Consider the following 24,586-nt stretch of genomic DNA (forward strand, 5'->3'; position numbering starts at 1 on the left):
GCTCATAAATATACCCTATATGAGTATAATCTGCATTCTTATTGTTTAAATTTTGTATTCAGGTCGGACTAGAATACATTTATCCACAATAACAATGGTCGTTTCACATATACAGGCTGTGTTGGCAAGCAGGACACCGGGCATTGGTCACGATGATCCGATTATAGTAAAATTCTGTAGTTGATACATTGAAACAGAGTAGTGAAAAATTAGTCAAAAGTTACAGCTAATGTCCCTTTAATGGTTGAGCAAGCATTAAACGAACTGCCTCAATGTTATCAATTGTGCAGTTTTCTTGCCAGTTGAGAGTCTAACATGGCCTGAGTACGGTTTGGGTTGGGGCTGAACATACACTGGGTTCTTGACATGTCTTCACTGACACTGTCCGTGTGCCTGGCTTGACATACATGATAACTCACACAACCATGTGGTAAGTAGCTGTTTGAGCAGACATGGAGACAGGAAGAGCTACCTTCATAGGGGAGAGAACAATGGCAAACAAGAAAAGGTAGTGATGCATTGTATGTATACAACTGAAGGAATATACATTAAAAAGAGGAAGACACACTTATGAATAGTGGACATAGAGGGATTGAAATTGATCAAAAGTGACCTATAAGGGAGTTGCTGGAGGCTGGTGTAGGGATAGAGAAATAATTGGTCAGCGCGCCCTCCCCCAACACATTTGTAGTTTGATTCAAAGTGTTTGCAAGCATAATATTTCATTTTCGTTTTGGGTTAAAAGAAACTCAGAGGAGAATAATGTCGCTATACATACCAACTACCCAACGGCTACAAGTACAACCATGGGAGTGGCGTGGCCAAGGGCAGCTAAGGTCCCTTCCCCAGACCTCCATGGCCAAAGCTAGCACTATAACTAGCATATCTATTTTTTACATCCATGGATAGGCACTCAGCTCATCCCTGCATGGCAATGCATGGCGTCTTACTGAAAAACGGTGAAATCAAAGGAAGCCAGGCTTGCATTTGAGGCAATTTGTCATCCGAAATAGAACGACTGACCCCTTGACCTTTTGGAAGAGGTGACTCATGTATTGCAAATGCAATCCCAGGGTCGTAATAAAACCGTAGACCGTAGAACCTTGGGGTAAAGCGAGACTGTAGGCAGTGTACTGTCTATACTAGCTGCTGTACTATAGCTCGAGGTTTTGCTTTAGTATGTGGGTCGGACGGCAAAACCCCGACTCACATACAGGCAAAACCTCGAGCAACATTACTGCAGCTGGTTTTTACTTGAGTGTGAGAGAGAGCCGAGCGCCTGTGTTTTACCATGGTTTTACAAATATAATATACAAAATGCTCCAATATTTACCTCGGATATTTAGTTAGTAGTGACTTCAACAGATTTGCTGGTGATACCTGTGTGGGTAAAGTGATCTTGTCCTCTTTCTTTCCGACCAGTTCTCGACTTTTGGCGAAAAACAGTATACAAACCTCCACTCCCGCTGCCATGTGTGAATGTGTATGTGACCTCTAACCCCTCATAGCCCTCTAAGTTAGTCAAAATGCTTTAATAGCCCCTCAGCTAACCAAAAAAGTATAGCCTTCCGAATTGCGTGTTAATTTTTCTACGCCGAAATACACACACGAAATCAAATAGGAGAGATATTTTTTGCAGTATGTTTCGAGAAAAATGATTATTTTCAGAACTGTAGAACGCCGGATAGCTTTCTTTTTCGAGTTGATTATTTTTGAAAAACGTTCTTTAATTTTTTTACGGAACACAATGTTTAATTTTCTTTATGATCACTCCTGGGTGCGGTGCGGCTGTGGTTTAAACACTCATTGAACACTAACTACACTCCAGGGACTGCTATACCAAGACAAAGAGAGGAAGAATTTCCAATTAGGCTATAAGAATTACATTACTTGTAGAATAAGGAACAAGTAGGCCTAAATCGTCAAAAAGGTTCTAGTCAAACTAATCCAAATTTCAAGAACAAATTTCGAGAGATATAGGTTTTGGGGACCATTGAACTTGCCAAGGAAACAACTGACACGAGTAGCTGGACATACCAGTGCACACGTTGCATTTATCCAGGCTTGCCCCCACCCCCTCCCGCAAACACAGTAAAAATCGAGATCGAAAAACTAAATACTTCCTCGAGTTTAATACTAACAAATTCAAGCAAATATGATGATCTGCCACAGAACACGGAATTTATGATAAATATGGACACTACCACTCCGTCAGCCTGAGTTTGGGCGATTTCGGCTCGTACTATGTTGTAACTATGTTGTAACCTTCCGACAAGAAGGTCGTGGGATGATTTAAATCCAGTGACGAAGGGAAATAGAACACTATTGAAGTTACAGCAATAAAAAATGACACTGGAGGTATGAAAAATTAATTTGTCGGAATCAGCGACATTTCCAACTGTACACCAGAAAGTGTAAAACTTTCAGTAAGGCTGCGTTCACTAATAACGGTTCGGGGGGAGGGGGAGTGGGTGGTGGAATCGCGATTGAAACCCTTTTTTTCAGATCCCGCTAAATACCCTAAAAAAATTCAACTTCCCCCTGTTTATATGATCAAAATTTTTCAAGTACCCTAATTATCATATAGCCCACTATTTATTAGGGATCCATGCAAAAAAAAAAAATAAATAAATAAATAAAATAAAATAAACATGTATTTGGCAGTTCTGCTCGCAAGATGTTCGACACAACCTGTTATCAGCAGTTTGTGTAGTCATATAGTAAGGCAAGTTCTTAAAGTGATTCATTTTTAAACGCATCAATGGACTTTTTTATTTATCAGTCAAGGCCGACTTGATTTAATCAAACTCTGGCCAGGTCAGTGGCACCTGCTAAAAAGCACACAGACTGACGATCGTGAGAGAGTATTCAAACTGTGAATTTGCTACATTAGATGCTAAATTGCTTTATAAAAGTTTTACAAAATTGACAATAATGGAGGGTTAAAATATTCCATCAAATAAACGGTTTAGGCCCAATATCTGAACTTTTTGGTGTAATAATGGCAAAATTGGTAAAATTAAAATAATTCCATTTAGTCATACATTTTATCATTTAAATTACTTTACTTTACAAAGTTTTACTTTTGTGTTATTTTACGATGAGAATGTGAAAATTTAGAAAAATCAAGTATGGTGTCTCCATCTTTTTTCTTTTATATTTTATTACTCTCATATGCCCGAATTCAAAAATCCCTGATAACTTTTAAGTCTCCTGGTCTTCCATGTGTTGCTCCCTGGCCTGATCTTGTGTACAAGAATGTTTTACTGTCATGAGCGTCACATGACCCGAACCGTCTTGTTCTACTTCATAGTCAGAGCTATCCGATCTGTCACTACAGGTATGCAGTGGCAGTGACACTGCCCTAGGCAGTAGCAGGGCAGTAGGTGTGATAATTTGACAACTGCGTTCTTGTTCTACTCCCTACAGCATATTGAACTGTCAAATATTCAGCTTGCTAACACAGCCTGTGAATTTATGTACCCCGCATTTATATCATTGACTTTCAGTCTGGACTCTAATTCAATTATCACCCAATATTTATATATGCAGGCTTTTGTCGAAAACTTGTGTGTTTTAGCATGCTGTAGAGAGACAGCAAAGAAATTGTATTTGATATATTGCAAAGAAATATTGAAAAAAAAATATCAACAGTTGCAGCTTCTGCCCTGATACTAGGCCTACTTGTTTGATTTTTTTTACGAAAATTCATACATTTTTAGATTTTTTCGAGACAAAAGCCATGAAATGCGACAAAATGGTTCTAGATATTGTTACCAACATTATAACAATTGGGTCACGGGTGACATTAAAATGTTATTAAATTTTCATTGAATTACCCACCAAACCTTGGAATCGTAACGGTAAAAGGGATCCAAAAAATTTTCAAGTCGCCTTTCTACTACTACCCCCAAGATTTTCGAATCCCCCTGAATTCCTCCAGCCCCCTGTTTTTGTGAACACAGCCTAAGTTCTACTAATAGCAAGCGATATTGTTAATTTATATAGGTGTAGTAAAATATTTGTTCCAGTCACAATCATTTTAATATGAGGACGTATTGTCCTGAGATGAAATAAATCGTTTAGATTTACTCTACTCATTGACCCAGGGGAACCGAAGAGTTACATTGTTTTGCCATAGCCTATACCAAAAATCTCGGACCTCATGTGCAAATTGCACTCTAAGTTTATGACGTAGGATTCAAAATCACTTCAGGATGAAAATCGACCTTCTTTTGGTATGACATTGTGATCGTCACACTTGATCGGAGAAAGGAGATATGAAGCTATACGCACTAGTCCTCGATCCGAAGTATAGCTTTGATGCCCCTTGTACGCATGCGTAAATTTGTGGCCGTGACTCCCAAGAAGCTCGTTCTCGTGTCGTTCACTTCGATCGTAGATAATGCACTATTTAAATTTAAGAGCTTTCAAAGAATCGGAAACGAGTATATACCCCAGAAACGTAGACATAAATTTGTTCACTGTTACAGTGTCATCAGTGAGTGAAAGAGCGTGATGCGTTGACGGCATTGAATTCTGAGGAACTGATAAAGATGTAAAGTAAATTTTATAGTTTCAAGAATTTTTCGTTGCATCTACCTTTGATCTTTCTCCTCAATTTCGTGACCTTCAAAGTTTACAAATGTAGATTCACATTTATAGCATTGCCATTTATATTTCCATTCTACAAGCTTCGAATTTCAAATGGATCCACACAAGCAGGGGGTAGAGTAGAATAGTACGGGAAAAATTGGAGTATCCGAAAAAAATCTTCATGGGGCGTGTTTTACCTTCATTGACCAATCAACCTGCTTTCTTTCCCGTCACCCATTTACTTTGACGCGAGTTGAGTAAATGTGATCAAGTTGTGCCGCTTATAATGACACACAGAAAACAAATGTGTATTCATTTTTGACCGCAAAGCTTCGAGAGGAAGATGGCTTGTGAGAATTGCCCAGTTTTTCGGAACCATATCTTTTCTAGGGAACATTTTTCATCCACTTACAAAGAAGTTTAAGGAAACTAGGTCATATTTAATCTTTTTATGCAAGCTGTTTAAGGTATAAAGTGTATGTAGACAATTTACTTCAGTGCATGGTGCCACATTTGAAAAGTTTACCTCAATGCACGGTGCCACATTGGAATTTGGGCGACCGCGATGACATGACTCGCTACGCAGGGAGCAGAGTTCGTTGCTTTACACTGAATTAGAAAGTGAACTGGTTCTCTTTTATAATGAAACACAGATAATGGGTTCAGGGATAATGGGTTGGTTTAACTGTGTACGGAGAATGTGAAGGTGTTAAAGATACATCAGATAATACTTTCAAATTGATACGCCGATGCAAAACAGAAACCACCGTCAGGTATTTTGAAGGTTAGGTGAGTCATCTTGCTCAGCGCATCAAAGTAGCCATTACGGCTGTAAATGGAACTTTCTAATCTCTAGTTGCCATGGCAAAACCAACGGCATCTGATCTTGCTACCGTTCGTCTCCATAGCAACACCTACAGTATCTCAGATAATCCCTCCGTTACATGACGTTACTTTTTCCGACGAACCACTGAAAGTTAAAGACGAGTCTGTGCAGTGAAAAATCGCTGCATGTTTCATGTTTGTCTGTTTGTTGTACCCTACTCTTATAGGTAAGTGTTTTTAGGTTGCGGGAATTTCAGGACATGACATGTAATACTCGTATATTCACTTCGCTAATTTTGCATCATCGCCTGAATGATTCTTCCCGCATAAAATTTCATCGCCATTTCGAAATCTCAGAAAAGTGATAATTATCTAGGTGTATAGGTGCTAATTCTGGCCAAATCAGTTATGTAATTACAAAAATGAAGAGCACACCCCCAAATCAGAGATATATTAGGATTTTAAACTTGCAATGCTGCGCGTTTCCTCTCCTGTAAGATAAAAGCCCTGCATTCTTCTTAAATATCGACAGCTGCTCGTCCGATGGTCGTGAAATTAAAAAAAAATGGTTTGTGAATGACCTACTTTCACTGTCACTGCGACCAGCACAGTGACAGTGGCGCCACTGATTCCACAGCGACTTCGGAAGGCCCGGGCACAACAGCCCCAGCTCGACTTGCTGTCGTGTTTCTTGGTTCCAGATCTTTTGCCTTGTACAGCAACTTACTCTTTGATCGCTCATTTGAGACACAACCGCCTCCCCCGACTGTGTTTGAGATAACATAATCATGTTTTCTTGACATACAGGTCGCCTTTACTGTCACTGACAGGTACTACAAGTACACGCTAATCGGATTAAAAGTTTTAAACCTGCTAAAGAAGAAACTAAAAAGTAAACGAGTGAATATCTACGCCTGACTTTTATGAGATTTACGTCAAAGTATATACCTGTATCGATATGACAGGCTTCATACAAAAGCTGTCATTTGCTTTGTTGACTCCTACACAGCTTCAGTCAATTCTTCAATATGGATTAAGGTAGTATGCGCCGCGAAAGTGAAAGACTGAAACTTTTGCTCAAACTTTCCTGAATGAATCTTTCAACAATTCTCTTACCAATTCAACAATAAAAACCGGGGTCACCGCGCAAATTTTGGAACTAGCGAAACAAATTACCCAACATTTTGCGATATTTGAAATTCAAGATGGCCGACATTCCTGTGTTAACTCTAGGGGAGGGAAATACAATTTTTTATTTTCGAAAAACTAAGCCAGTGAGAGTTTTTCTTTCTCCAAGAGCTTTAAAATGAGCCCCAAGAAGTGGTAGATCAGAAAAGGATTGAAGAAATTTGAGAGTCCGACTCTCAGGCTCTCTCCCCTAGACGCGTAATACCTTCAGGTACTCTTGCCAGGTGGTAGATAAACGTTTCTTTCGCTAAGTACGGAAAATTTCGGTTATTATTTAGAGGTTATAAACGGCAAGCGAGGGTATTTGGTTGCGGATATAAGACCTCTGGGTGAAAATTAGCATATTTGGCGGGAAATAATCACCGAGCGAAGGGAGGTGATTATTTCACCCAAATATGCTAATTTACACCCCAGAGGTCTTATATCCGCAACCAAATACCCGAGCGCACCGTTTATAACCTCATTATAATATGCTAAAGTTGAAAACAAGTGGGCAATTTCGTTATTTAGGGCGTCTGGAACGAGAGTTCAGGAGCGCCCAGCCTCATACAAACTCTAAAAAGAACGTTTCAGAACGCGCGCACGTGCACAGTTGAATTCATAAAATACGGTTACGCAACGCATCGATATCGCGATTAGACATCGAACTTGAAGAATTTTACTTAAAAAAACGCTCAAAAAACTTTAAAAAATCATGTTGTTGTTAAATAGCCTCCGCTCCTTACAGAAACTCTTCATTTGTTGGTTCGTCAAGCTGCAAAAGACTAAAATTTAACAATCAAAATCAATCTGAAGCCATAGACTTGTTCGACATTATGACGCGTTGAGCTCTCAAGTTGGCGTTCGAAATTTGCGCGAGCTCAAAAATAGTACGCGGCGCGCAGGTCTTCTTGTTGAGAATATAAACCCCGGCTCCAGCCAATCAGATTGCCGATTGCGGATCCAGCTCAGTATATTATATTGAGTTCAAATTGGGGCGATCAGGCACTCAACTATGGACTCTCGGGCATTCTCGAGGGCCTATGGTGCAACACGAGAAAAAGGCCGAAAATCAACTTGGGTGACACTGTGTCACGTGATCGATGACGCGATGAGACAGACACTGCTGCAACTCGCAGCGGGGCAAAGTAACCAAATCGATCAGAGTTGAAAAATCGATACAACCCACTGTCAAGATTCCCTCGTTTTCTGCTTTTGCGGTCTCCTGGGCGATAAATATTAAACCTTAAACCACAAAGCGACAAATTATCCACACGAACCCACCTTGACGGAGTTTTATGACCCAATCAAGAACATGAAGTGTCAAAGAAGGTTGAACGCTTTTTTAGTGCTAATCAATGTGTCAGCTGGGGGAAGGCCATAAAAACAAACGCCACTCTTGTCAAATCATAGACTGTAAAAAAACCTCTAGGGTCTCCGTTTCTAGCTCCATGGTCAAACATACCCAGTAAATAACAGACATTAATTCAATTAGGGTATTGTGATTTACAACACATACGAGCAAACAAACACATATGTATATCCATCTACCTGTCTATCTATCTATCTATCTATCTATCTATCTATCTATCTATCTATCTATCTATCTATCTATCTATCTATCTATCTATCTGTCTGTCTGTCTCTTACCCTTAGAGGTCATACAAGAGATTTTGTGTCTAAATTGGTTTACATTGGTCGTGTTTTAACACCTGACCTGAAAGATGTTACTGATATCGCCTCCCATCAAAGAGCGTTATGTGGCAGGGCTAACTTACTCCTGGGAGAATTTAGCAATTGTTTCTTGCATGTTAAATTACAACTTTTAAATACTTTTTGCAACATTATTTATTGTGCCCAACTTTATGCGATTTAATGTAACATATATTTGAAGCCTGATGCATGTTTGTCACAATTATATCCTGAGCAGGGTTAAATTTGTCGCAAAATGCTAGTATTTCTGCCGTGGATTGTTGAAAATCGTGTCAACGATTTCTCATTTTTTAGAACAAATATAGCCTTGTCCTTTATAGCCTTGCCCGTAGACTGCAATGTTCTGATAATACTTTTATATATATTGCATACATCCACACATTTTCAATTCATATTTAATTTGAACACACTGCTGTAGATGATATAAACGATGGTGTTGCATTGTTTGACAAAGTGCTCTGCATATTTGTCAAGAGAGACTTGATAATCGTTTCTTTTGTCCCTGTAAGTGTACATAAAGTATTCATTATCTCCAATTGAAAGTGTCAAGTCATGTTTTAATCTGCATATGAATAGAAAGTGAATACACAAGAAGACAATGATTTAAAGCGGTGTCATCGCGGCTCGGTCATCACGACAAGGTCACCGTGTGCCATTTCTGTGATCCTTGCTCCGTCAACTTCATTAACAAGTCGCAGAATTAATCTAATAGTGTGTCCTTTAAATTTGTAGCTGTGACCATGGACTATTTGCGGTTCTCGCCTTTTGACAGGTGCAGCCAACGAACAATGCACTTTTAAAAGGTCCTTACTATGATAAGATGTATTGTGCATGACAAATAATGTGAACTGACTAATTTTAAGTCAAGAGGGTAATAATTAGCTGTTCATAATTTGCCCTTCCACAAAAAATTTTTCGACTTACCCTCCCGCACTTATACTTCATTTTTACCCACTCCCCACTTATTTTTGCCCGTTTCCCCTCCCCACTGTGAATTTTTGAAGCTCCCTCGCCCTGAGGCAAAAAAAAAAAAACTTGCCAATTTCCCCTTCCCTGGAAACAATTCCCCTCAAAAAGTTTTTTGCCAAGCCCTGTCCCAGAACAATCAACCGATATCTGCCTGCCCTACAAAAAAAACTAAAATTTGCTCCCCTACCACCTAAAAACATGTCCCCTGCCCTAGCAAAATTAAAATTTCCCCTGCCCTCAAAAATTGCTCCTGGAATAGCTTTTTCGATGAATAGCTCCGTTGGCTGCACCTATTTTGAGTTTTACTTGCCCACAATCTCTCCACCCACCATGACTTTCCCTTCCCCGCATTGATAAGTTAATCGCCGCAAGACAGAGTCAGGGGTACAGGTGACACAAGTCTTAAATGGCGCATAACACAACTCGCCGAGGGTCAGCAAAAATACTTGACGCGGTACACATTCCTAATGGACCGATTTCAAAGGAAACTGCCAGACTCGAATAAAAAGTACAAACATTCTGTAAGCTTTGAAGCCCCCTCAGGGTGAATCGTTACCAACTTGAAATGAAGCAGAGCAAAATGGCGGGAATCATTCTCTGGGCTATGCAACGTGATCTAACGCTCAAAAAAAAGTCTATACCTGTATGACACCAAGATTAACTTTATTTTTCAAGAAAATGTCTCCAGTTCAAGTCCTGCTTCAAATTTTAACCTTTTTCGAATATCAATAACTGAATCTGAAGCACTTATTAGAAACGACATGTAGTGATCATCTCAGACCTGGACCCGCCCACTCGCAGACGATATGACGTCACTATTATTTGTTGGGTACGGTATCGCCATGGGATCGTAATCGGATTTCCAGATTAATCCTCTCGGACAAGGATCGTAGGAGGGAGATTCTCTCCTGGCTTTCTTTGCACATCAAAAAAAGAGCAATTAGGCCAAAGTAAAAGTGAATACGTTTCCGGCAACCCACAGACAAACAGCACTGCTCTATTTCAAGACCGCCAACCCCCTTCGGTGATTTTTTTTCCGCTCACAAGCAAATCCAGCGAGATTTGGGAAAGGGGTACAAACTCACGCGTGATTTCAATGACGTCGTGCATGCAAACGTTCAAGCTCACTTTGGGAGTGTTTTCGCTAACGTGTGAAAGATGCGTCCACCTTCGGAGATATGTGTACTTACAAAAATTAGAAGATTGACGTGTTCGAGAAAATTGTTCAAATACAAAAAGTCCTACAACACCTTTGAAAGGCATATCGGCGGAAACAAACATTTCACATTTTTGGCGTTGATGCGTTAAGGTAGAACGCACCTCGGGGACAGACATTCGGACTCTCAAACTTTTACAATTCTCTTCTGATATACCACATGTGGGGGTTCATTTTAAAGCTCTTGGTAAAAGAAAACTTTTTACCGGCTTAGTTTTTCAAAATTCGACAATTTTTACTTTTCTCTATAGAGTTACCACAGGGATGGCGGCCATTTTGAATTTCTAATATCGGTAAATCTTGGGTAATTTGTTTCTCTAGTACCAAAATTTGCACGGTGACCCCTTATTTTTATTCTTGATTTTGAAAGAGAATGATTGAAAGATTCATTGAGGAAAGTTAGAGCAAAAGTTTAAGTCTTTCACTTTCGAGGTGCATGCGATAACCGCATTCTAGGACCATTTTGGTGACTTTGAAAAAAGTTTGCGAGGAAAAAATATCTTGTCCGCCTCACCAGTGTCGCGATCGAGTATGCGCTTCTTACAAACCCAATAAGTGACGCTCCTTGCCTGTGATATTCGCAATTGCAAGATATGTCCCCCTTTTACTCTGGTTGTTTTTTGTACATAGATGTCAATCGTATGTCATCCACTCGCTGTTCCTCGCGATGGAGGGACCATAATTCAATGTGTGTTACTCGCGGTGGATGGACCATAATTCAATGTGGGTTAAGGGAGAGGCGGGCGTCATTTTAAAAAGGAAAACGTACTGCAATAGCCTCGAGGGCTGTAAAGAGGCAGTTTGTATTCATTACTTGGAAGAATTCAAAGCGCTATCCGTATTTTTGGCCCATGGAATTAAGTGAAGTGTTGTAAATGGTAAAATGGCAGCCGAGAAAGTTATCGACCGGCTAATTCCGTTGATTGGATGTCAAAAAGTCATCATAATATTATCATTTTCTTGACCTGAAATCTTCCCAAAAGATTAAGTAGAAGAATCAATTTGAAAACTGTGTTCAAAAATCAAGTGGTGTCACGCTGATAGATTTCCAGACACTAAAGTAAAATAGCAATACTTTTCTATTTTTATGAAAGAACTTGCGAAAAAATGCCGACTCTTCAGTTTTCTGTCTGCTTTTGATTAAATATAACGTTGTGTCCCTTTGTCAGCAACCCACCATTTCGTTAAGTCTTAAAGTCACTTGTAAAGAAATGCTTTTAGCAATCTATGATGAGGGGAAAAGACAATTCTCTTGTTCTTAATCAGTTAGCCCCCATGGTTCAGCACATTTTTAAGGGCTTCAGTTTGTCACACAGTAATGTGACTTTCATAAAATCAAAGGCTGTGATGCCATATTTCAATACGATATACCTCAAAAAGTAAGATGGGGGCGATACTTTTTTCTCATCACGTTTCTTGTGTACTTAACACTGCATAAAACCAATGCAGTTATTAACAAAATGACAATATTTGAGCTCTTGTGTTTTTACAATTCTTTTCTGATCTATCAATTCTTGGGGCTCATTTTACAGCTCTCGGAGAAAGAAAAATATCACAGTCTTAGTTTTTCTAAAATCGAAATTTTATTTTTCCCAATAGAGATTACACAGGCATGGCGGCCATTTTGAACTTCAACTATCGGTAGATGTCTGGTACTTAGTTCCTTCTAGCACCAAACTTTGCTTCAGTAAGAGTATGGTGAAAAGTTTATTAAGGAAAATTTGAGCAAAAGTTTAAGTCTTCACTTTCGAGGCGCATACTACCTCAAAAACACCCAAAACAGAGACCATGCTCCTACGCAACCATCCGTATAGAAGCTCACAGAGGACGGTTCCAACAAGTTTACAGATGATTTGCGTTCATGACATTGATTGTTCTTTTACTCCTGCTCGGAACACCTCATCTTAATAATCTACTTTACCGCCAGCTCAGTCTCCAAAGGTTAATATATCGAGATGACCTTTCCATGGAGCGAGAAAATGCAACGGAAATGTTAAACTCCCTGGTGGACAGCGCCACAAAAGTCAAATGATAATCTTAGCCCCGCCCAGTCGCTGAACGCCATCATCCGTGCCGTCTGCTGTTCTATGAAACATAACTTTGCAATTTCCATACCATGATAATGCGAGGTCCATTGTTTGCTCTCCCACCGGTAGGCGGCGGGGAGAGGTTAGGAATAATCGAAAAACTCAACAGGGGCTGATTTATTATCAGAGCTGCATTTACCTACCCTTTGAAATTTACGGCAAAGCGTTTCCATTCCTTTTTAAAATGCTCAAAATGCATCGCCGTCCATGCTGGATGGCAGTAACGGATGTATGCATTAACGATATGGTACGAATCAGCCGATCCGTATTTTACAATTTGTTTAATATCGGACGTTTTACGTTTAAGTAAGGCAACTACATCATCTGTAGGCTGAGGGGGACTAAGTGATGTATGTATGTATGTATGTATGTATGTATGTATGTATGTATGTATGTATGTATGTATGTATGTATGTATGTATGTATGTATGTATGTATGTATGTGTATGTATGTATGTATGTATGTATGTATGTATGTATGTATGTATGTATGTATGTATGTATGCATGCATGCATGCATGTATGTATGTATGCATGCATGTATGTATGTATGTATGTATGTATGTATGTATGTATGTATGTATGTATGTATGTATGTATGTATGTATGTATGTATGTATGCATGCATGCATGCATGCATGCATGCATGCATGTATGTTTGTATGTATGCATAGTGTCGTTCTAACATTGCAACTTTCATTATGATAGGAATTCAATAATGACTATTATAGTATTTTAAGATTAAAAAAAAACAATTCGCAGAATTAAATCATCAATAAAGACCACTTTAAAAGTAAGAATCATTTTCTCAGCGGACGGGTCATGGATATTCGTTCACTTGTATTTCATGGTTCGTTGCTATGGTGATGTGAACCTGCCACGATAGTCGTATACACGAATCAACAAACAGTTATGAAGTTACTGGTCTGGATTCCTTTCCTGCAAGAAGAGATCCTACAACGCACTCGCAAAAAATTCAGAACAGATTCTTCTTTGAAAAAACAATCGAACCGCTACTCTGACATATTCTCAAGTGAAACCGTTCTGATGAGCATAACCATTTAGCGACGATCATCCGCTTTCCTTTTCTAGGGGTCAGATAAGGTCAATATAATTAAACATAATGGACTGTACCTAAGACTTTCATTTTCTCCATGGGGAATTGGAATAAGCGTTCGGAATAATGATCGGAAATATCCGCCTACATTTAGTCGTTATCAATGGACTAACAGTCGAACAATCGCACATAAAACCCTATCTATTTGACAAATTATTTTGTATCGTTTTCGTTTCAACTATTATCAGCTGTGCATGGTAACTTCGTTTAATCGTGACCGGAAATAACCTTGCAGGAAAAAGGAGTACATCGTCTGTGTTAAATTTTATAAAGCAACCCAGTTCGCTCCAAGAGTGAATTATGTCGATTTCATTGAACCGTCTCACCACAAGGGAGGACTGCTTGTAGCAGTTTCAATTCTGTGAACTGAGAGAACCCATGCTGTGTTTTCCCAGCGTTGTACCATGTGTACGGGTGGGAGGCCGTATAACGCCGGAAACACACAGCGTAGTATGCAGGGCTAAGGGAACCCACTGAAGTCATCCCGTACAACCCAACAAACCTACAGCAATTTTTTTCAGCTTTATCTCTGAACAAAGTGATTAACTGGACACAGCTTTCAAATGAGAACAAAGGAACAAAAATCAAGTAAAAGTCAATGTCAACTAGCACTAATGAGAGAACCAGGGATTGAAAACTGCTCCTTTAAGAAATGAGCATGCGCTCCACCAGGGTTTTTTTCTTTGCTGCGTCCTCCCGGCCGTTGGGTTAAATATGATATTTAGCGAGGTGGAAAAACACTCCTCAGATTAAGAAATACCCGACTAGACTTGATGCAACAACACTGAAGGTTCACTTTAAAGATAATTAATTGTCTGGTTTGACCGTCCATGTCCCGTTGACACACACCACAGTGTTTCAAAGAAACATTTAGCAGTGCAGCCAACGGAGCTATTCATCGATAAAGCTATTCCAGGAGCAATTTTTGAGGGCAAGGGAAATTTTAATTTTGCTAGGGCAGGGGACATGTTTTTAGGTGGTAGGGGAGCAAATTTTAGTTTTTTTTGTAGGGCAGGGCAGATATCGGTTGATTGTCCTGGGGAAAGAGCTTGGCGAAAAACTTTTTAAGGGGAATTGTTTCCAGGGCAGGGGAAATTGGCAAGTTTTTTTTCGCCACAGGGCGAGGGAGCTTCAAAAATTCACAGTGGGGAGGGGAAACAGGCAAAAATAAGTGGGGAGTGGGTAAAAATGAAGTTTGAGTGTGGGAGGGTAAGTCGAAAAATGTTCTGTGGGAGGGCAAATTATGAACAGCTAGTTAATTACCCTCTTGACTTAAAATTAGTCAGTTCACATTATTTGTCATGCACAATATATCCTATTATAGTAAGGACCTTATTAAAAGTGCATTGTTCGTTGACTGCACCTGATTTAGGGACGCTTACCAGCACAGGGCATGTCCAAATCATCCCAAAGGCAGGCAGCTATATCGTAAAAAGTTACTTCGTGTTGCAAAGTATCATTCTATACTCAACACAAACTGGCGTCACAGTTTTCTTCGCCGTGCATTTTTCTTCATAGTTAATCCTGTACTACATTTGAAGATTGAGAATCGGCAATTTCAGTTTACCCCAGCCTGAAGGTCACCTTGAACCCCGATGACCGAGTTCTCTCTCAGTGTTTAAAAACTGTGCTTTTAAGAATAATGCCTTTTAGATTTTGAGAAGGGAGTGAAAAAAGCGACTGAGTACAGTCAATAGGGATAACGAGACAAAATGCGACAATGTAAAGCTATGCTAATCTCTTCGGTCGGAATCAGGTATGATCTTTAGCAGACTCTGACGGTGATAGTCGTTGTCTCCATGGTAACGACTGAAAAGACAAGATAAATGTTTACTTTATTGACATAAGAAGATGATACAAACGTGTACTCATGCAGGCAGCTCCTTCACTGAGTAAACTGATTTGCCAATGCTAGAACAAATCATTTTGACCAGCACCCAGTTTATTGGAGAGTTTGAAAGGGATATAAAACTATTGGAGAGTGTAAAACATAATTTGTTGTTGTTCTAATTCGAATACCAATGGAAAGACAGGACACAAAATGACCACAACAGATCATGTTTTACACTCTACAATATTTTATTCCCCCTTTCAAAACTTTCCAGTATAGGCATATTAGTTTACTCAGTGGATGAGCTGCCTGCTGAGTTTGGTGGATTCCCTATCAGTCTAAAGACAATAAAACCGACTTGTTTAGGTAAATGCCAGGTCATATAGCAAACTGCTCAGCTAAGTTGCTGGGTAATTACCTAAATTGGTGTGCCAATAACTCAGACGTCTACTGTGATTTTGATTCTCCTTTCTTAAAGCACTGACTTTCTGCATTTACCGAAAATGGTAATTGTAAAATTGTTGAAATCTATTCTCACGAACAAGATAAGCTTAAGGTTCTGGGATAGAACCCTTCGTGGAATTTATTCAAGAAATCGCAAATGAATTTAATTCACAATCCTGTCGACATATTTAAACCATCACTGTCCGAGACCCTGGTAACAACATCGACGCAGTACTCAAAGACATCCTCTATCTTCCGAACAAGTCAGCAATCTAGGTCGGTCTTTGAACTTCGATGTACATGTCTAGCCACAAAGGCTTGCCAGTGCACTGGCGTTGGTTGAAAAAAGTTGATCAAAGGAGAAATAAGAGGAAAGACTGACCCGAAACAATATACAAAAGTGAAATCTAAAAATAAAATTCAACTTCTTCGAGGCTTATTGAGGTGAACATGTGACAAACTTGACTTCTGATCTTCTGCACTCATGGTCAGAGTGTGAAATCTCGACGTTTTCATTTCATAATATACATTTCAAAGAACTTTCAATATTTACAATTGTTAGGATAAGAAAATTTAGTCCGACAAAACTACATATGTATGTAAATAAGTAGTCTTCTTTCGTACAATTCACTATAATATAAACTGTATTGTGTGGAAGAAAACGAAACGAGTTCTCCTAGAAAACTTGAAGTCGACGAACTGTGCGTGTAAAACTAGTTTTACTTAAGTGATGACGATGCATGTTAAGAACAGGGACATATTGTCTTCATGGACTCCACAACCACTCCAGAATGTATTCATTGTTACAGTTTAGTTTACATTGACTAGACAGTCCTCACCTATCGATTTCAAGACCTCTTTTACGAGATTTTCGAAGTTTTATGACATGTTTCAGTCTTGTTAGAAAATGTTATACTCTATAACTTATTTTATTTGACCAATTGTGACCTTTTAATTGCTATTTCTCCTTTCATTACCATTTCAGCATCACCCTTTTCCGTTTACTGTCTCTCTGTAATTGCCAATCCAATCAACTTCATGGCCCCGTCATAATGCAATGATGAAAATAAAAGAAAACTGCTACAGAGGCATCATCGTTTACATCGTGGTGCAATAGGTCACAAGGTCATGTCAAGTTCATAACCCAGTCATAACAGAACAACAACTCTCGGGTTGATGGTAAGTTTTCGTCACATCAAGCCTCTTTAACGAAATCGCCCCTATCAACTAATCATTCAAAGGTCGTTTATCCAAACCTTTACCACTATACCCAAGCCAAGTCTTCTTGGTGAGGTAAATGATTCTTGGTCATGGACTTGGGAGGGGTGTGCCTTTTAAGGTAATATGCACCTCGAAAGAGAAATACTTAAATTTTTGCTCAAACTTTCCTCAGTGAAACTTTCAATCATTCTCTTACAAAAGCAAGAATAAAAATCAGGGGTCACCGTGCAAACTGTGGTACTAGAGAGACAAATAACTTGCGATTTCTCGATATTTGAAATCCAAAATGGCCGCCATCCCTGTGTTAACTCTATGGGATTCGATTTTCGAAAAACTAAGACCATGAAAACTTTTCTTTCACCGAGAGCTTCAAAATGAGCCCCCACAAGTGGTAGGTCAGAAGAAAATTGATAAAATTTGAAGGCCCGAATTTCTATCCCCGAGGTGCGTTCTACCTTAATATGGAATATTTTTTGTTTGTTTGCCTGGCACGCCGTAGCATTTTGCAAGAACAAGTCTCCGAAATTACTTTCTAAATTTAATATCCATATTCTTTTGCATACCAATCACACCAGCTCGCAACATCGTCGAACAAACAACAACACAATGTCAAAATTTCTTCGTACTTATATATATTATATATATATATATATATATATATATATATACAGTGAAACCTGTCCTTACGGACACCTCTCTAATCAGGACACCTCTCTATTAAGGACAGATTTATCAAACCAAAAGTTACACTTTGAATAGAATTTCACCTGTCTATTAAGGACACCTCTATATTAAGGACACTTTTTCCATTCCCGAAGGTGTCCTTAATAGACAGGTTTCACTGTATATATATATATATATATATATATATATATATATATATATATATATATATATATATATATATATATATATATATTAAACATTTTGGTTACGTTTTCTAAATTTTAAGGACATTGCTATATCAAGTTGGAGGAACAAACAATGAGGTGATCTGAAATTTCTGTACACTAGATCCTGCTTTTGTGCACAAGAACCATTCCCTTGTCGCGTGCCTTTTCTATTTGTACACGCCACGGAAGTAAATCATGCTTTTATGCTTCAAATGTTCTTTAAACAGACAGCAACTAATCGCAGGATTCTGAATCTTATCCTGATTTTGCAACTCAGACGAATCGACGAGATTTTCCGTGCACCTGTGAAATTTGCATTGTGTTGAAACATTGCAATGGTGCAGACTAAAATATCATCATCATCATCATCATCATCATCATCATCATCATCATTACCATCGAACAATTCTCATCATTACTCTTCCTTATCATAATGGTCAATCGCATATTACATGCAAGAAAAATATTAGAAACTACAGGAAATTCGAGTAATTTGCCTGACAATGCTTCAAACTACCACTTTCAATTTTAATCTGCATATATAAAAGTCGGTGGCGAAACCATATATTCGTTCATCATACCGACTTCTGTATCATTTTAACAAAAGCTTTTGGACAACTTTGCTTTAGACATCGAAAGAAGATAACAGTTATTGTTGTTTTTTTACGAATTTCTTGTCGTCAATGTTTTTTCATTGCATACTTTTCTTTATTTGCATCATGTATACATGTACTTTATTGAAGAGTACAACATTCTCTCAAACTCCTTAAATTCGTAAGTTTTAAGCGTTCTTTCAGCATTCGTGACCTTAGTTTTCTGATTTCAGCTTACGGTACGTGCTTCATTTTGGTGTGAGCCAGATGTTCTGTTATTTTGAATCATGTGACAAAGTCAGGAAAACTCATGGACGCGATTATGCATGTATAAATTTTGTGATTACCGATCTGATATCAAAAGAAATGTATGGTAAAAAGGGAGAAATAACAGAGTTCATATCCCTGGTAAGACAACGAAATCACGATTGTTGCAGAAAGTCTACAACACTCGTTCATTTTTGTCAGCTCGCATTCATCGTTGTCAGTCACACTTACTTCATGGACATACGGAGCTCCCGTCGTCGAGATCAGCGAGTCGCTCAGAAATTTCGCCATGGGATCACAATGGATGTCAACTTGAGTTCCGACGAATTTGTGCACCTTCGTCGTTCCTTCACTTGATAAGGAAGGAGATGGTTCGAAAGGCCTTAATTGCTTCCTTAAAAACTGTCACTGCTCTGATAAGTAAGGGCAACAGGTAACCATGACAATATCTCGGGATAAAAGAGAGAATTAGAATTCTTAACTTAATTCTTTACCTGAAACTATTAACTCCGCAGAATCAAATTTCCAATTTCCATTTACCGATTTGCTGGTGTCGGGAGAAAATCACATGGATTTGTTTTAACAGTAAGTATATTATAACGCACAAATGGAAAAAAGTACAAGAGCCTTTTCATTCAGATACTAATAGCATTTCAATACACGACAACTACAAATTGTTTTTCCTTTATGATTACATTTTGTATTACTTGGCTTATTACCGATGTCCGATGCACGTTATTTGTAAACAGCTCTAAGAAGCATTTTCCCCGAAATTAAAACTGTCGCTTGTCTATTACGTCGAGAAATAAAACAGCAAAAAAAATACTTTAAATCATTTAGCATACAATGATAAAAAACGTACTTAAGAATTATCTCGGAGATTAACTGAACCAATATCAAAACGTCGTTCGATGCTCTTTCTCCAATACGGTACCTTCACCGCTCAGTTGTCGGACCGCGGTGCACAGTAAGTGAGGCTACCCACAATTCCCCTTGATTTGTTCATCCAGACATTTTTTGCTAAAGGTTTTTTCAATTTTATCAGTTTCTTAACAATTTTAACTTATAATTTAATTTCAGGATTATTTGTTAAAACTATGTTCCAACATAATCTTTAAAATTCAAGAGTAAATTGAATGAGAAGTCGATGTTTGGAGGTGCTACAAATTGTACACTTGTCAAGGTAAAGTTATCAGCAACTAAGATGGTCTCATCATACCACCTGGCAGACATGCAAATTTCCTTTGTTATGAACATTAAAAAATATCAATACCCTTTCTTTTGCCAACACAGATGCAACTTATTCCCTTAGTTTCCTTGAAAATATTGTGTATGGCTGTCAAAAATCTATGTCGACAAAATTACAAAATTGCTATCTCCTCCGCGGAAAAAGGCTGATCTTCTCATTATTCACAGTGACAAATCAGAAAATTATGATTATCAGAACTATGTTGCCAGAATTTTGAAATATGGACCGAGTTGTTCTGTGTACAGAAGAAATTTGCTTCAGTTCAGTGAGTGATCTCAGTGTGTACAGATCATGGAAAATTGTGGGTAGTACTTACTGTGCGGCGTTATTCAATAATTGAGTGACATTTTTTTTCAGTTGAATACTTTAGGTTCTGGGTTCTGTTTCATCAGTTTTCCTGGAAAAGTATGAGAAAAGAGACACATTCCCTAAGTTTGGTATCAATAATCTGCCTCCCTAGAGCCACTCCGAGACTCTGATGCAGGCAGATTGATTGCCAAATTAGACATCGCAAATATGGTTTTCTTCCGTTGTCAGACAGCCTATAATATGGTTAAAAATCTCCTTTGAACTGCTTTTAGACTGTGCTTTGTAATATCAAATTTTACTTTGTAAACCACGTGTATGCGTCTATATGTCTGGCTCTTTCTGCCTGTTTAACTCAACCTCCAATATTGCGACTCTACAGTCAACAGATGATGTATTTCGTCACCCTGACGTATGACACTCAAAGTAGGTTTCTAGCCTTAAGCTCTCATTCCTCACAGTGTAGGTCGTGTCTCCTAACATGAGATAACTTTTGCTTCTGCAACACGCGCTTAGCAGGCGGCAACACTCGCATAAAGATAGCAGATGTTCATTAACAAAAACTGACCAGCTATATTTAAGGCCAAAATAAAAAAAAGAAATGTTTCTGGTCAGGACTTTCTTTTAAAAAATGGTGCGGCGACGCGCATTTTTTTTATTTTTATTTTTATTCCCTCAAGGGAGGGAGGAGGGTCAGTTTTATAGTTTTATCAATATAGTCACATATATACTGTTCATGCAGTCACTGATCATGCCCCCAAAAGAATTTTCTCTTTCTCTTCAGCCATTTTGGTTTGGTGTCAGCCACGGCCGTCGGCCACAAACAGAAAAAAAGAGTGACGCGCTGTTGTTCAAGTGACGCGCGCGCTGACCAGAAACATTTATTTTCTTTTTTTTGGCCTAACATTATATTATACTGTTATATTGATGGCGCAAATAAAGTTGATGTGATCGGTCGAGACGTGAAAATACGGTGCTATATTCGAGATGTAGCACGGCAGTAACACTCGCGAGCTTTTATTTAGAGAAAATTTTACGCCAGAATTTCAATATATTGTTATGGCATAGTAGCAATAAACTACCCTAGCAACGAGTATACTACTCGGTTTTGACCAGTTCACTCCATATATGTAAATGCTATCGCTCGTAATGTCGTGAACTGGTCAAAATCTCGTGGCGTACCGTCGCTCGGCGTGGTTTATTGAGTAAATACCCATGCATTCTTCGTGATCAGGTCTACAGGTTTGTAAAGCTGATAATATTGACAGGTGAGTTGTTAGTAAGGGTAAAATTGTTCTTGTAAAAAAAACATGATGAATGGTATACAACACGAGGAACATCGCATCAAATTAATCTTCAGCGTCTCTGATTTATATGCCATCATGCGACAAAAATTCCCAACAAACTCATCTCATCGGCTTCCACAAGCTATGACTATTTATCTCCGTATTGATTGTTTTTTCCCTTTCTGAAAATATTACGGAGCATGTATGGAAATAAGGGCCTAGCACCACCCATATGAAGGGCAAATATTTGCTCGATGTTGTCATCACATTTAATTGTCTGATTTTTGTCTATACGAAAGCGAAAAACGAGAACAAAGTATACGCTTTTGTAACCCACAAAAGAAGATTTCCAAGAACACTGATTCTTGTGTTAGATGTACGATAAAACGAACAGAGAGTTTGATCACCAAGCTTGCCTTTGATTGGGCATAATGACATTGCTGAAACACAGTGCGTGTTGCAGTTGTCTTGGAAACAGTGTTCCAGTAAAGTGATCACCTCTGCGATATGTTCGCAAAATGAGAATAAAGGAATGCTTTTATATATATATATATATATATATATATGATATATATATATATATATATATATATATTATATATATATATATATACATATGTATATATATGTATGTATATATTGTATATATATATATATATATATATATATATATATATATATATATATATATATATATATATATATATATATATATATATTCTGTATTACCACCACACCTAATTTACTTTTAGTATTACTTTCACAATTACACAAAAAGTCACCGGAAGATGGCGTCGTTCACAAAATACTATTAGACAGATGAGATTTTTTTTCTTGGCCATATTTTTATCCGGGCAAGCGTGTCCAATATCGCATCGAAGCATTCACATGCCATTACGAAATCGCTTTAGTGTTAGACGACGTCATGTTGAGTAACGACATTTTAAGTCTTTGTGATAACAGACATCATGTTGGATATTTTCTCCCCTACCATAAGGTCCATTAAATCTGGGATGGGAAGTGGTAGGTACATATCACGGTAGTAATGTACCGTTTCTGCTCTTCTTTCTGCGTGCTTTCGATGCAGTACGTAGTTCTGTTTGTCACATTGCGGTATCGCTATACATCTGACATTTTCTTTTCAGAGAGGTGACTTTTATTTACCAGGTAATGTATTTTTTTTCCTTTTCACAGGCTGTGCGCGCACATCGCTGAAGGTATAACCGCGCTCCTCCAGGCGTGATCGGAGTCTGGCGAACCTGACATATTACCTCACAAATCACCGGTCCGGGTTTTAACTTTTCTTTCACGTCATAACAGCGCCACTGTGGAATTTTTTTCATCTCGATCCCGCGCCAAGAGCTGAAGCACTGAGTTAGCCGGGTCTTGACAAATCAATGGACGGAATACCCACACTCATCTAGCGGTGTATCGATGTTTTTTATCTCCCGGCGATTGATGACACCGGATCCATGGATCATGTTATTTAGATAATAGATATGGAAATGAGGTCACTTTTACCGTTGGTTGTGTTACCCATTGGACACATTATCTACGGAGTCTGCGCAATAGCTCATCTTCACCTGTCAACCAACCCCTTGTTGCTAAGTAAACTGTGGCATCCATTGTTCATTTCAATAGCAAATGACAAAAGTAGGCACAACAATTAAAAGCAAATGCTCCCTGCCAAAGTCTCGAGGCCTACCAGCCAGATCCCTCCCGTCCCAAAGTAATACGTCACTCCGTCAGTAGGGGAACGGCATAAACAACGGCGACCGGAGAATCGAGAGGTGGCAACTGTAAGGTACTTTACTGATATACGTGGTTGTGTTCACCGAGCATAGTAATCTGGACTTGCTTACCTTGTCGGCTAGAAGTGAGAGTATTCACTGCCTCAGCGTTGACGCCACTTAACGGACTGTTTAAAACGGACAGAGGACGGCAACACAAAAAAAGTACAGTGAAGTGCCAGTCACCTGTGACGATGTCTTCAAACTAGGTACGAGGATAATTTTTACAAAGACAGCGGGATAACAAACCGACGTAGGATCTGCGGGAGAACATTCCAGTAGTTGTTCACTTTTGGTTTCGTGTCCGTGCCGCCATAAGGAGAGTGGAAAAAAAGTGGTCACCATTATGTCCTTGTGCTTGTCATCAGCAAATCAATGGTCTATCGCGGTGACGGAGCAACATGGCGGCTGTGTTAGCGAAGTTGCTGAACCGCGCTGCAGCGACTAAACAGCCACCTCGAGGGAAGAGAAAGTGTGTGCCAAGACACATAGGGATAATGACACATATTTCTTATTTGTTGAGCTAGTGTTAACAGAAATAACAAATTAAACATGGGGGAAGAATCGGCACCCAGTGTCGACTTCCGTCTGTTGAGCAAAGACTCGCTCGTTCAGATGGAAGAAAAGGTACGGGAGATCGAAGAAAAACAGGCGCGGTTGAAAAACGTGTCCCTCAGCAAAGCAAGTTTATCGGCTCTTGACGAGCTCGAGGAACAGCAGTCTGTGAAAGGGAAAAATCCAGAACTTGAGGAAGGAAAAGCCCTTCCCGACAAATACTGTGATCAGCTTCCAAAGGAGTACTATGGTAAACCGCTGGAGGAGATTGATCCCGGTCAAATAACCAACAGGGTAAGTACTGTTTGAACAACAGCATAGAAATATGTTTCAAACATAAGCCACTGCGCGTTCTTTTATTTCGAAATTTCAAAGCTTGTCCCGGTTACATAAAGAGCCCATCGCTTACGAATAGCAGGTTTTTTTGTCTCACTTTGGAATGACAAGAAAGGGTCAAGAAG

General features: G+C 38.9%; 2 protein-coding genes and 1 long non-coding RNA gene across 8 annotated transcripts in view; 2 read left to right on the top strand and 1 right to left on the bottom strand.

Annotated features, from left to right (window-relative positions):
• LOC139121358 (molybdopterin synthase catalytic subunit-like) overlaps nucleotides 1-1,499 on the bottom strand; it is a 35,226-nt gene extending 33,727 nt beyond the window's left edge. For both annotated transcript variants that reach the window (XM_070686178.1, XM_070686179.1), the window contains exon 1: nucleotides 1,334-1,499. The gene's annotated coding sequence lies outside the window, so the exon portion shown is untranslated. The remainder of the gene's footprint in view (nucleotides 1-1,333) is intronic.
• LOC139121368 (uncharacterized) overlaps nucleotides 1-17,132 on the top strand; it is a 102,302-nt gene extending 85,170 nt beyond the window's left edge. The window contains exon 3 of the long non-coding RNA XR_011549266.1: nucleotides 16,951-17,132. This is a non-coding gene — a long non-coding RNA (uncharacterized lncRNA). The remainder of the gene's footprint in view (nucleotides 1-16,950) is intronic.
• Nucleotides 17,133-23,421: 6,289 nt separating this feature from the next.
• The window catches only part of LOC139121366 (sodium channel protein 1 brain-like), a 35,238-nt gene continuing 34,073 nt past the window's right edge, over nucleotides 23,422-24,586 (top strand). For 3 of the 5 annotated variants that reach the window (XM_070686188.1, XM_070686192.1, XM_070686189.1), the window contains exon 1: nucleotides 23,423-24,419. In XM_070686188.1, the coding sequence (XP_070542289.1) occupies nucleotides 24,123-24,419 (297 nt within the window). In that variant the 5' untranslated portion in view covers nucleotides 23,423-24,122. Of the gene's footprint in view, nucleotides 24,420-24,586 lie in introns of all 5 variants that reach the window. The other 2 variants (XM_070686190.1, XM_070686191.1) reach the window with 1 other exon arrangement.

The sequence above is a fragment of the Ptychodera flava genome, chromosome 21, assembly GCF_041260155.1.
Source record: "Ptychodera flava strain L36383 chromosome 21, AS_Pfla_20210202, whole genome shotgun sequence".
In the NCBI taxonomy this organism is placed as follows: Eukaryota; Metazoa; Hemichordata; class Enteropneusta; family Ptychoderidae; genus Ptychodera; species Ptychodera flava.